General features: G+C 40.6%; 1 protein-coding gene across 4 annotated transcripts in view; it reads right to left on the bottom strand.

The window, feature by feature from the left end:
- TOP2B (DNA topoisomerase II beta) overlaps positions 1-13,179 on the bottom strand; it is a 65,449-nt gene extending 52,270 nt beyond the window's left edge. For 2 of the 4 annotated variants that reach the window (XM_055706731.1, XM_055706732.1), the window contains exon 1: positions 12,528-13,179. In XM_055706731.1, coding sequence (XP_055562706.1) covers positions 12,528-12,590 — 63 coding nt within the window. In that variant the 5' untranslated portion in view covers positions 12,591-13,179. The remainder of the gene's footprint in view (positions 1-12,527) is intronic. The other 2 variants (XM_055706729.1, XM_055706730.1) reach the window with 1 other exon arrangement.
- Between the last annotated feature and the right edge of the window lie 284 nt (positions 13,180-13,463).

Below are 13,463 nucleotides of genomic sequence, written 5' to 3'. Positions count from 1 at the left end.
TCCTACAGTCTCATCCATTGACATTTCTGCATATAACTGAGCATGCATGACATCCATACTAAGTCAGAGATTTTTATTACCTTTTTTGATGAAAACTGGGTCATGTCACCTCCTTTGCATTTCAAAATCATGTTGAGTCACCATGCTGAGTTTGGTTACTTACGCTGCAAATAGCTGCACTTAATACAGCTAAATCTTAATACACATTTGATCTGGACAGTTTGGCAACCCCAGAGAACTACTCCTATCTAAATAGGCAGTAAAATGTAAAACAACAGCAAAGAACTTAGGTTTCATCCTCAGTTTCAGTGTTGCCATAACTGGAATATACATCTTTGGTTTGACTCCTTACTTTATGTGGAAGCTTCACTTTTATTTAAGTAGCTGAATCTCACACTGTCACAACAAGTTGAAAATCCTGAAAAAAACTTTAATATCTCTCCCCACTTACACAGACTTAATCCTATACTGACCACTGTTGTCATCTTCTCAACACTGTAAACTATATCCAAACAACAACAAAAGACCCCCAAATACCTGTTTTTCTTTAGCCTGCCCATTCTTTCTTCCCCATGTTAGGTGGCAAAAATGGGCTCATTTTCTAGACTGACAAAGCATAAATGAACAGAGACATTAGTATGTCAACAAGAAGTTACCTTCACTTGGTCTTTGTCTTTTCTGCCTTAACCTCCTAAAACTACTACATGCAACAATTTTTCTCTTGAAAGGCAAATGCAGCCCTGGGACATAAGAATTTAGAAAAGCACATGCTATGTGTCCTACATTCCCTTAAATAAAGTGTAGGATAAGCACATTTAGTGGGACAAGACAGTAAATACTGAGTGTAATTAAGCTGTAAAACCTAGGGAGGTTAATTAAGTACTGAAATTCAGGGAATGTGGTAGATTTTCTACCACTTACAGTTCAAAACAAAACTATCTCTTCTGAGAAAGATATGCTATATCACAAAAGAATTTACAGGTGCAATATGAAAGTTTCTAGGCAATTTTATGGATAACTTTACTATAGTGTGATGTTAAATATTGCATCGTAACAGCCTCTTCTTGACTTCAAAAATTAGATAACGAATACATTGTTACCTAAACATTTTGCAATTCCTCCAAAGAAAACTCTGGCTGAGAATACCTCCCACCACGAAAACAAAACTGGAGGGAGTTTCAAAATAAACCACACTCCTGCTGTGTTTAACAAATGGTTTGGCCCTCCTGCCAAGATGAAAACACACAAAAGTAACAATTCCCTGTTACCACAGCAAGTTTCCATAGACCACTGCATACCATTAGCAGCAAGAACTCAATCTCTCTCTCATATCCTCCCCAAAGCTGATGATCATAGGAAAGAGTTCCCAGTAAACTCACCCAGAGCTAGTCTCACTCCAGTGAGACCAACAAGTTTATTAATTTTAAATTTCTAAATTTTTTATCTCCTGGTTTGGAGAACTTGCTCTGGACTCTGAAAACATCACATTCCATAAAGTTTTGTTATGATGATTCAGTTATAGAATGGTTTGAAGATGGTCAGATCTCCCCGTTATAGAAAAACAAAACAGTTAATTGCTGCCAAAAGGGAAACATTCCTCCTTTCTTTCCTGTTCCCCTGCTTCTTTGCTCCATATAGTGAAATCAAACCAACCTCACAATAAGCCAGTTCAAAGAATAAATGGAACTTCCCCCTATTTTTCATCAACTAGCAGCAGTTAGTTGTTTACTAGCTTATTTTTCTGAACAAGCTTGCTAGAGAATCAGACAAGTAGTGGTGCAACGAAAAGAGCAGAAATATACAGCTAGGAGGATAAGGTTAAAAATACCCATATTCTTCAGCAGATATCATTAGATTGATTAGTTGCACCATAAAATTACATGCTTAGCATTACATCACTTCATCTTCCTATTAAATAGCTAAACAAAACAATCATTCTTATTTTAGGATATTTATGCGCAATACAGTAGCACACTAGGCTTACATGAAAATGTATGGATTTGCTTTCTGCTCCACAAGACTTTTGAAAAGTGAACACCACCACTTTTGTACAAATATTACATACACTATAATTACTTCTGACCAGAAAATTATGCGTATTGTTTTAAATATAAATTTACTTACACTTATATTAAGTTACTACAGCAATAGCTCCGCTTTATCTGGCATAAGTTTTGACACAATCAGCAGTACATTCAGATCCTGATCTTTACCAATTTCTTTAAAAGCAAATGTCTAACATTTGCCCATGCATGATGACAATTTAACTGAATTTTACTGTTACATTTTTAAGGGTCTGAAATTTTTTAGTTGTCTATCCACTAAAAAGTTCTATTCCAATACTATAATTTTGATATTGTTTACCCAGTATCAAAAAGTACATCTATGAATGCTTTGGTAACAAATTAAGTCTTTTAAGAATCTGTTTTTCCAGCTAACGCTGAGAGACAAGGAAGGGGTGAGTGGGTGTAGGGGGTAAGACTCTCACAGGAAAGGAATCTATCCATGTTAAAATTTAAGACAATGTAAGACAGTTTTCCTACAGAGTAACAGTAATGCTTTGAAGTGGTTTGGTCACTGAATGACCATATGTTTGGTCCACTGTTTCATCAATCAGCTCATACACAAGCCCTCAACTTCTTGATTTCTTGGCTAGTGAAGAGGTACTGACATCAGAACTTTATGTTATCAGCATCTGGCAGCACCTCCTTAGAACTCAGTGTTGCCTATACCCTTGCCCTTTTTAATGCTTAACTGTATCACCAGTTTGAATGCTGTGCAAGTATGCTAGGCTCTCAGCACATTTACATTTCCCAGTTGAAAAGATTACTTTGAAAGGGAACAACACAACCCAAGAGATCCCTCTGATGAACAAAATCTCTGAAATCCATTCAGGCTTTTTGTGAAATATCACAATCCAAGAACAGCACTGTGATGATCTTTCCTTCCAGATCCTATGGGTTCTACAGCCAAGCTAACCCATATTATACCACAAGATAATTTTACACTGCTGAACTATCTTCATATTAATAAGTGAACTGTAGAAAATAACTGCAGAAAAAGTTTCAGACATTAGTAAGACAACATTCAAGACATTCATGCTGCAAGAGAATACATAGAGCAGGAAAGAAACAGGGTAGTTTTTCAGCTCATGTTAACTGGCATAGTAACACAGTAACAGGAGTCAAGTTGCAATGAGCTGGAAGAAGTGACTGAATCCACTTGAAGATTTTATTCTGCACAACACCCAAAGCCCAGTCTTTTCTAATCAGCTTCAGAATTACTAGCTACATTACAGCAGTGGTAGAGGAGAGCCCAAACATTAAAGGTTGCTTCCTACTGAAGAGTGCCATTGGATAAGTAATTCTCCACTGTACAACAGAATCACATTTTTGAACATTTATGAATGTAACAGCTATCAGTATATTAGGATGGGTATACCTTTATGTGATTTGCATGTCTACCTTGCGCTGAAATACTAAACTAACTTGACAGTAAGATTTGAGGGTTTTGTACTTCTAACATGTGACCTAAAAAAGAACACAGTATGATTAGTAGTAACCATTAAGGGTCTGCTCCCTAGAATCTTCAACAGAAAAGCAACAGCATCTTCTTCACTTAACACAAGATACCATGGAAGTCAATGACATTTTTTTCTTTTTAAAAACTGTCCCAAACATCAAACTCTAGAAGTTTATGAATGACCGCACTGCTTCCTCTCAGCTTACCACAGTTTGCTCCACAATAACAGATACATCTGCTTTCTTATTATTTGAAGTGTCTATGCTAACACAGCCACGTTTTCTGTGTTTTATATTTTCAAAATCTGTTCTTTTCTGCCACATTAAATATGAATCCAGTGCTCTTTAAAAAAAGTAGCTTGAGTTAATCATTCATTTCCTATTATGCAACATCTACTGCTCCTCTGGAGATTTTACAAATCTTGAAATGTTTTACATGTTGCACAAATACATTACGTATTCTAGTCTCAATCCTGTAGTGAACTCTGTAAGAAAGGAACACAGGTTTGGTGTTCCAGACATTTAGAGCAATTCAGGGGGAAGAAAACAGAGGCAGCAACAAGTTGAAAAAGCCTGAGCACTGTTCCAGAACTGCCCCCTCCTTAGCCACTCATCCTCCCACAACATTCCTACAGAAGTTACTACGAAAAACCTTTCAGGATTGGTCACTAAGTGCTGAAGTGATCTTGAAGACCATCAAAATTCTACCCTTTAATTTGCAGTTTAAGAATTGCATCCTGGCAGGCAGAAGAATTCACCCCTCCATAAAAAGTACCATATACAAAAATCACAAAATAATTTCAAATATATTTTGAGATTAATTTTTACATTGTTCAGTGTTTTCATCATCTTTCTGTTACCTGACATGTATGTCTTTCTTCTTTGCCAGTTGAGTGATAGTCTACATAGCATATTCTGAAAGATTTAATTAGTATCAGGGAAAACAGGTTAACATGATACAATTCCGGGTTTGCTTTCTCTAAAGTATCTGGACCACCTCCCTCCTCCACCAGCAAACCCAGGTAAGGAACTTCCCATCCTCAGCTGATTCCTCTCGTGCTTACACAGATTCTTATTTGTGAGTTTAAGAAAAATCTTCTCCCAGGTCTGCTTAATAGCACAATAGAGTAACTGCCTCACTTCTAGCAATTGCTCTTCTCCAAGCAACTTGCCTCCGTTTTACTCCAAGATTGTGACATCATACTTCAAAGTTTTCATGACAATATTGTAATACAATGGTGGTGGAAAAGACTAAGTTAGGATCACTAAGTAGCATATGATGAAAAACACTACCTCAGCCAACAGAGCTCTGTGTTGATGCATGGGAGCAACCACGAATGGCTGCGTGCACTACAACTCTCTCTGTATCAGCTGCTCTAAGTTGGTGTTACTTTTCTCCAGACATCTTGCCACTCTTCTACCTTTATACCATGGTACACAACTAGCAAGGGAATAAACACAAGGTTGAAATTTTCATACACTACTACACTATCTTCTCTATAAAGTCAAAATACCTTAGAGCTACCAGAGATTCGACAGCTGCTTTCCAATATCGCCAGTGAGGCTCACAGCACCTTTCTCATAGGTAAAGATGCTCTGCTTAGGGGATGATCCCAGAATTCTAACTGCCCTTATAGAAAAATTACATATCAAGTTATCTGGTTGCAAGAGCTTCACCTGCCCACCCACCCCCAGCTTTTTGATTTATAAATAAATACTTTTCTATCTTAGCTCCTGTGATTTTGTCATGACAAGACAATATTGTTCCTTCTCTCTCCTTGAAGATTCCTTCGCATATTGAGAAAGCTGGTGTGTGATTTTTTGCCACCTCATTAATGCAAACATTTGTTCAGTTTTTCATACACCTGTTCTTCCCTCAACTGTTCAATGTCTTAAAGAACGAACAGGAAGCCTCAGCCTAACCAGGCGCGCTCATTCACAAAAAAAAAGAGAAATCATTACCTCTTCAAGACACACAGCTTTCACAAGAAGAGGACTGTTTATCTCAAGTGCAATTCTACCTCACAAATCAGGAAAGCAGTACCTACACACAATAGATTAAGCTATTTAATCCTCTTGTACACCTATTTTTTTTCTTCCTTTAAGGTAGTTTTTTAAAATATGTATAACCAAGGAAAATACAGATCTGATGTTTAGGTCTGAACCTTTCAAAAATTCTAACTCAAGCGACCTTTACACTAACTTTGCTAAAGCCCTTTTTTCTTACTCACTAAAAAAACCAGAATTGCTTAGATGTGTATAATGTAACAAATACACAGATTTATAATTTTTTAAAAATAAAAAATTAAAGCAGTACATTAAGTGGCAAATTGTTTTTATATGTAAATTGTAATCGCATTAAGACACAGACAGCATTTTAAAATAGCTTTATTAAATGAAACCAGGTGAGCTGATATCATAGAAAGTTTAACACACACTTCAAAACATAAAAAGGACACAGTTCATAAGAGTAAAAGCAAATGCAATCACACTGAAGTTTTAAAACTAGCAGATCCTCACTTACCAGGGAGGGGAAGAATCTTTCCCTGCTTTTCACATCAACCTTTTGAGTACTCACTACTGAACTACCTGAAGAAAATGGCAAGGAAATTTTAAGAAAAATTACTATTGCTAAGAGCTGAAGAACACTTCTCCTGTGTTTACAAGAACAAACATTTGGCACGTTTAATCTTGTTATCTTCATTGGTTTCTAGAACTTAAATTATACTTTAAATTTTAGTATTTATTTTCAAAGTTCTAGAAGAACATTTTACATGTCTTGACTTATTAGTCAGTTTATATTTGGGATATTAGCATTAAAATACATTCTTCCAAAATACCTGGGTTTCACTACATGTACTTGATTTGAGAGGACACCACTAGGTCTCCAAGCATAAAATTTTCAAAACAGGCTTCTCCACACTATTATCCACATTTAGAACTACATATTTTTGCTCAATCCGCTTTTGAAAACTTTCAAAACCACTACTTAGCGCAGAATAATACTTTCCTTGTGGGTGACTTGCAAGAAATGTACTACTTTAATTGAGGAAAATGAGAGTTTCTTGTACCAGTTTTCATTTCCAAGTTCTCTCTATGTGATCTATAATGCATACAAACCCCACTCTAAGGGATGGAATCACTCATATCCATCAGCTATGAATCACATGTGCTGCTTTTTATTAATTGTAATATAAACATGCATTTGAAGACTGCTTTTGGACATAGGCACATGAGATCATTTGCAGGCAAGGTAAAAATCTACTTCTGGAAAATAAATTCTATGAAAATAAAATATTACATTTAAATTATAATCTTTTTCAAACCTAAACTGCCTAACTTAGACTACATATATGCTTGTTTAGTTGGAAAGCTCACTTTATCTGTCCAAATAAAGTAATTCCTTACTTACTCTTTAATACATCACAGGTAGCTTAGAAGTTAAATGTATACACACACAGATCTAGACAGATAGAATGGAGTACACATGCTTGAATGTACACCTACCACACCAAACACCTTAATAACCCATGTATTTTTTCAATCAGTTCTACTCCCTCCTCCAAGATATACATTCCTTCCAAGAGTTTATCACAATTTACCTCCCCACTTCTATGCATTCAGCATACAATCACCTGCCGTAGAACAAGTTTTCCTCCCAGCTCAGAATACACAGGGTGAAGATGCATGTTATTAAGCTGCAGGACTGGCTCAGTTGCAGTCAAAGCAGTAGCCCTGATCTTGTTCCATCACCAAGCCTGTACCTGATACCATCTCTATCACTTCTTTCACCCTGCATTATTCAGCGCTCTCACAAGGACAGGACTGGACCAGTAAGATGACTTACGAAACTATTTCACTGGGTGTTGGTGTGGAGGGTAGAGGATAAGAGGTAACAACTTTCTTTTGGCAGTTAAGCCATAACATCTAAGGAATACCACTTCAGAACTGTTGTGTCTGACTCACCAAAAATTGAGCCACAAACATTTCCCTCTAGTGCTAGAATATTCAGGAGAGTAATCACATCTCTTTGCAACACTACATCCTTAAGGGCACCAACATCAGAAACTCAACAAGAGCAAGAGGGAATGCCACTTCCCCTCAACTGCTGACATACTACATAACTCACAGCCTACAAAATGTTTAATAAAAGTAAACAGCAACACACTGGGACATCTACTTCAGGTATGACCTCCCTCCTATTGTATAAAAAAAAAGGGGGGGGGGGGGGCGGGGGCGGGGAGCATGGAGCACATAGGGCACAAAACCACTCCCAGCTCCCCGGTCAAGGTAATAGGAAAAGAAAAGATAAATGCTTATAAAAGGCAAGCGAGGAACACTGAAACATGAGTTGGCAACAACGTTAACACTTTTTTTTTTCCTCCCCTGCGCAGACACCACAATATAGCAGAGGAAAGATAAGGCAGCAACTAACAACGTATGTCACAACTGTTACATACGACAACCGTGTTCCAGGCCTAGCTTCAGCCAGCAACGAAACAGAAGGCCTAAACCAGATAAAGATATGGAAACAACAGAAAGCTAGTTCTGATCTTTAGCTTGGGTCTATGTGATTCAGCAGTAGGAACAACCACCTACTCCTGCTTTTGAAATTAGTAAAGTGGTAATAAACAGTAATAAAAAGAATGAAGAACTATTTACATTTGGATCACCTCTAGAACAGTATGCTTATTTCTAAAAAGTGAACATTGGATTAGGATTTGGTCATACTACTAGTCATTTGCTTAACTGTCAGTACTTCAGGCAGGCAGAATCCTGCCAGCTTATAGACATAGATTCATGATAGAGCAGTAACACACTACGACTCTTGGACACCCTGTCATATCCAGACACTCTTCCTCCAAGCACTATACTGGCAGAGGAACAGAACTCCTGTCTTGCTCCTGCCCAAAAGCCCCTGCTCCCAAATCAAAGTAGTAGTTGGGGCTCAGTATACAGTGGGCAGATCCTTGGTACAGTAGAGACCCACTTCAGATTTCAGATGAAAAAAGCCTACCCATAAATTTGGAAACCACCATATGTAGAATCCATAACAAAAGAATTGTGGCACATCACTGGAAATTATCAGACGTTATTCAAAAGAAGACCTGTTTGAATCCTTTTCAAAAAAAATTGAAAGCCAAGTCAAACAAAGCTATCCAGCTATCCTTTTATCACAGTTGAGAGTATTTGTTTTCAAATGAAACAGTAAAAGACAGACAAGGTCCCTTTAACAGAAGGATTGGACTGGGGGACTATTTGTTGGGGTGGAGGGTGTGTGTGTGCCTGTGCTTGTTTCATTTTGTTTTCTGTTGAGCCTACTGTCCTATCTTCTCTATTACATATATATTCTTTTTTTTTACAAAACATGACAACCGTAAGTTAAAAGATATTTTTGAGGCAAACCTTGAAACTGAAGTGCTAATAGCTGAATTTTGATTATTTGAAAGGTTGTCATCTTTTCACTTACCAATATACAACTACAGTATTTATTCAAAGCAAGTATGAACCTGTATAAGCCAAATATATACATTATTTCCATCTACTAATATACATTTTCTCCATTCTGCTCCATTCAAAGAGCACACAGATCTGATATTTTTTTTAAAAAAAGTCATATTAACACTCAGCATATATTCATGTCAAGCTAGCATTTCCTAGAACTGAAACCTATCCCCTTTCACAATGAGCAGGAAAAGGGAAGTGGTGATCAAAGTATTAAATTATTATCAGGAGTCTCCATTTCCATTTATTAGACTTGTATAGCCCTTAGGGTTGAGGAGAAAGCCCTGAAATCATTGACAGAAGTAAATCATTAAGTACTGCTTGCATGAAACTCTTCCATAGCTTTCTGGGCATTACCATTGTATCAGAACCACCACACTTCACAGTGTTAACTTGCCGTGACTTCACTTCCACTATAAAAGGCACTTTTAAAAAAAATAATTAAGTACTATTATATTTGCTGTAGTCCCTAAACACACAGAAAGGCTGAAAATAAGAATTACTTCTTTTGTTCGAAGTAAGTTTTTCCAGCATTAGAAAAATGCCATTACATTTCACCAATGAAAACTCCTCTAGTTACAAATCCAGGCTTTTGTAACTAACAATACAACTTCATACTTCTATGAGTGACCCTTGGAAATCTGCCAAAACTAATTAATATCATTCTGTTGGTCGAAACTGCAAGTTGATAAAAAATAATAAATCAGCAACCAGACAAGAAACCCACTCCTCAAAAAGTAACTATTGCATTTGATAAATCAGAGGTTATCTTGGTTTACTTTCAGTTTTATAATGCTAAACGATTTTCCCAACAAACATTTTAACTGTGCCTACTTACCAGCTAACCATTGCTAGTTACATTCCTTTAAGTTCTGTTACAGGTAGCTGAAAACACAGGTGAATTAAATGTTCGTGGAAACAAACAGCAAGTCATCTGGCTTTTAAAACCGAATGTAGGTACCACCTGATGCATCTATGATGTCCTCATTAAGAAACTCACTCCAAAAGCAGGTATCACCTGATGCTTGTATGTCGTTCTCATTTAGAAACTCACTCCAAGGTAAATTCTCTATCACAGGAAGTACCCTTCCTTTTTCACAACTGCATTTAATTATTTCCTAGTTAGCTGAACAGATGAACAAGGATGTTGTTTAAATCACAACCAAAGCTGAATTTATACATAAAACTCTTTACTGAAACATGAGCACCAGGTTATGTATCTAGAATTAGGTAGTTTGAAACATAAATTAACATCCCACTAAGTTTTAAATGTTCCCTCATCTTTAGAACTACCCTTACTTCGGTTGCCCTTCAATTGTTTAATTCATGGTCTTATTAAGAAACCACTAACAATACTAAATACATTACTAAGGAAGCAAGCATCCTAGTGGTTTCAGCACACTAGTAAAAAGTCTAAAAAAGTCAAGGTCGTTTCAAGACAACTTACAAGCAAATAGCAAGTAGTTGCACATCCAGCAGATATATGGTGAGCCAATTAAAACCCGACGGCTGAAACTATTACTGTCCCTAGCACTGTACGACTCATTTCAAAGCCAGGATATGGTATCTACTCATGAACCACCACCTGAACTGAAATTTTTCAGCCTGGCACACCAAACCAATCACTAGCCACTGCCACATCAATATTGCCTTTTTGTATGCCAGTGTTCTACAACTGGCATTGAACAGGTTTGGCTTTAGGAACTGGCTCAGAAGTCCTATCTTCACCATTTAAAATGCATGCGACAGAGAAACAACCACCTACTGTTTTCTGAAAAAAAAAAAAAAGCAAACACAGTTTTAACTAAAATCTAATTATTTCCCTACAACTACTCTAAGTTAACAAAAACACTTTAATTTTTACTGCTTTTAGAGAAGGAGAAGTTTGATTACTTCCAGTTGTAGGAAACTGTTGACTCACCATAATTTCATCCCCATTACATTTAAGAACATGTTTCATTAAAAATGCCTACTCGGTGATTTTCACACTTCATTCTCCAGTTTTCTATATGAGCTGTAAAACTTTGAATTACTTGGTCCAACCCAGCCAGTAAAAAACAATTCTGAAGAGCTATCCAAAGACCACAGTTGATAAAGATCACGTAGTATTGCAGGAAGGAAAGAAGAATAATTTCAGCTTCTCCACTTCGGCTGTTCCCATACCTAAACAGTCTAATTTCAAGTGGCACACCCAGAAACTTGCTCATTTTTATATACCTTTCTATGCTGCCAGCTTCTTAAAATAAAAATGCAAATTACCAACATAAAATGCAGTAATTAGAGCCACAGAAATAGCCCACAATCAGAATACACAGAATTTGTTCACCCTAATAACGCTATTCACGTTCTTTTCCAACAGCTCAAAGACGTAGAAAGACAACATAAGAACAAGTTTGCTACTATGCTCTTTAACAAGACTTCTTAAAAGTTCCCAACTCTGTAAAGTATATGCATCTGATTAAAAATGCGGCTACCTCACCATCTATATATCAAGATATACTGTCTCCTGCTTAAACATTAAATAAGCTACCCTCTTTCGAACCCTACACTGAGCAAGACAAAGGCAGGGAAGTTATTGATTGGCTGAACCAGACCCCTTCAGGTCATCTTTGCTCCTCCTTCCTCAGTTCTTACCAAAACCAGAGAGCATCCACTATTAGTACAGGCGAGGAGGGCATCCCTCTGCACTACTGAGTCAGGGACAATACTCTCAAAGGGCTTTAAAATGGATTTTTAAAAAGGATTCACTAGTTCTACAGTCAGTTATCACCTGCACCCTCGCAACTGTTACTACTTCGGACCATTCCATTAAATCAGTAAATAAACCCCTTCTTGGCTCTGTTACAGAGTTACAACTTTTGGAAGATAATGTTTCATTCCAGATACAAAGTAGCAACATGCTGCTCCAGCCCCCTGAATGTCCCTGACAGCCTCCTTGTCGCCCATCTACCAACTTCAGATACTGCCTTTCCAGACAGTTACGAGAGAAGCTGGGATTAACACATAGTCCCTTTGGCAGCCTGCGACGACTTTGCTCCAGCATCAACAGGCAGTAACTCCGACTTCTACGGGACGGCAGACAGCCCGCCCGCCTGTCATAGGAGGGCAGCGACTTCCAGCCAGCCCTGCTGCTCCCCCCAGAGCAGGAGGCTCCTTCCTACCTGTCTGCCCGCAGACCAACCTTCTCCCTCCCGTCCCGAGCGCCCTGCCGAGCCCCTCACGGCTGCAAGCTCCCCTCCTGCAACGCCCACCCCAAACGCAGCCCGGAGCGTCCGTCCTCCCCCTCTGCCTCCGCTCCCTGCGCCCCGGACCCCTCCACCGAGCGGCTCCGCGGCGCATCCATCCCCTTCCACGCCAGCCGTCAGCTTCTTCCTCGTTTAAAGCCAGCCCGCGCCCCCTCCACGCATACACACAAGGGACGCAAAAAGCCAATATTAATATTATAAAATAATAATAGAAAAGCAGAGCCCGCAAACAACAAAACACAAACGCACAACTTACCACCCAAGTCAGTCCCCCGCTGCCGCCGCCGCCACCGCCGCCGCCTCCTCCAGACTTTGCCATTTTCTGCCCGTTTCTCCGCAGCCGAGACGAGGGCGCAAGGAGACAACCGAGAGGGCCGGCGCCGACACCGACACCGAGCCGCGCAGCGCGCCCGCCCTTCGCGCTTCGCCCCGGCCCCTCAGGTGCCGCGCGGGCCTGGGCGCCCCCGCAGCCCCTCGCCCGCCTTCACGCACGCACAGGCACTCCCGCCCGAGGGCTCCCCACCCGCTTCGGCCCGGCTCCTAGTTCATGCCAGGGAGCGCAGCCGAGGCGAAGGAAAACAATCCGCCGGAGCGGGCGAGGAAAGCGACAGAGCGGCGGAGCCGCGCCGCGGAAGGAAGGGCAGCCGAGGGCCGCGCCGCCCGCACAAAAGGGCCCTTCCGCCGGCCGCGCTCCAACCCGAGGCCGGGAGGCAGCGGGCGGGCCCAGCCGGGCCTGCGGCTCTCGCTAGTTTAAAGGGACTGCCGGTCCCTGTACCTCACGGCGGCGGCGGCAACAACAGCCGTCGCTATCGCCGCCGTAGCGCTGCCTCCCGCCGTCGCCTCCTCTTCTCCTTCCTCCTCCTCCTCTTCTTCTTCCTCCTCTTCTTCTCTCCCTCCTCCTGCCCCTCACCCCCGGGCCCTCCCCCCCGCAGCCACAAAGGCCCGGAAAATAGATTAATAATAAAATCTGCCCCTCGTCCCCTCCCCCGCCCGCGCCTTCCCTCTCCGCGCGCGCGCGCACCCGCACGCGAGCGCCCGCGCAGCCTCCGCCCCCCCTCCCCTCACGCACGCACGCACACGCCGGTCGCCGACACCCGGAGCCGGCCCGGCCCTCCTTCCCCTCCTCTTTCCGCCCCGTCCCCGGTGCCCGGTGCCGCTCCCCCGCCTCCTGCCCACCCCCCGCGCCGCTCCC

The sequence above is a fragment of the Falco cherrug genome, chromosome 4 (genome assembly GCF_023634085.1).
Source record: "Falco cherrug isolate bFalChe1 chromosome 4, bFalChe1.pri, whole genome shotgun sequence".
NCBI lineage: Eukaryota > Metazoa > Chordata > Aves > Falconiformes > Falconidae > Falco > Falco cherrug.
This window is presented reverse-complemented; position numbering and strand designations above follow the sequence as displayed.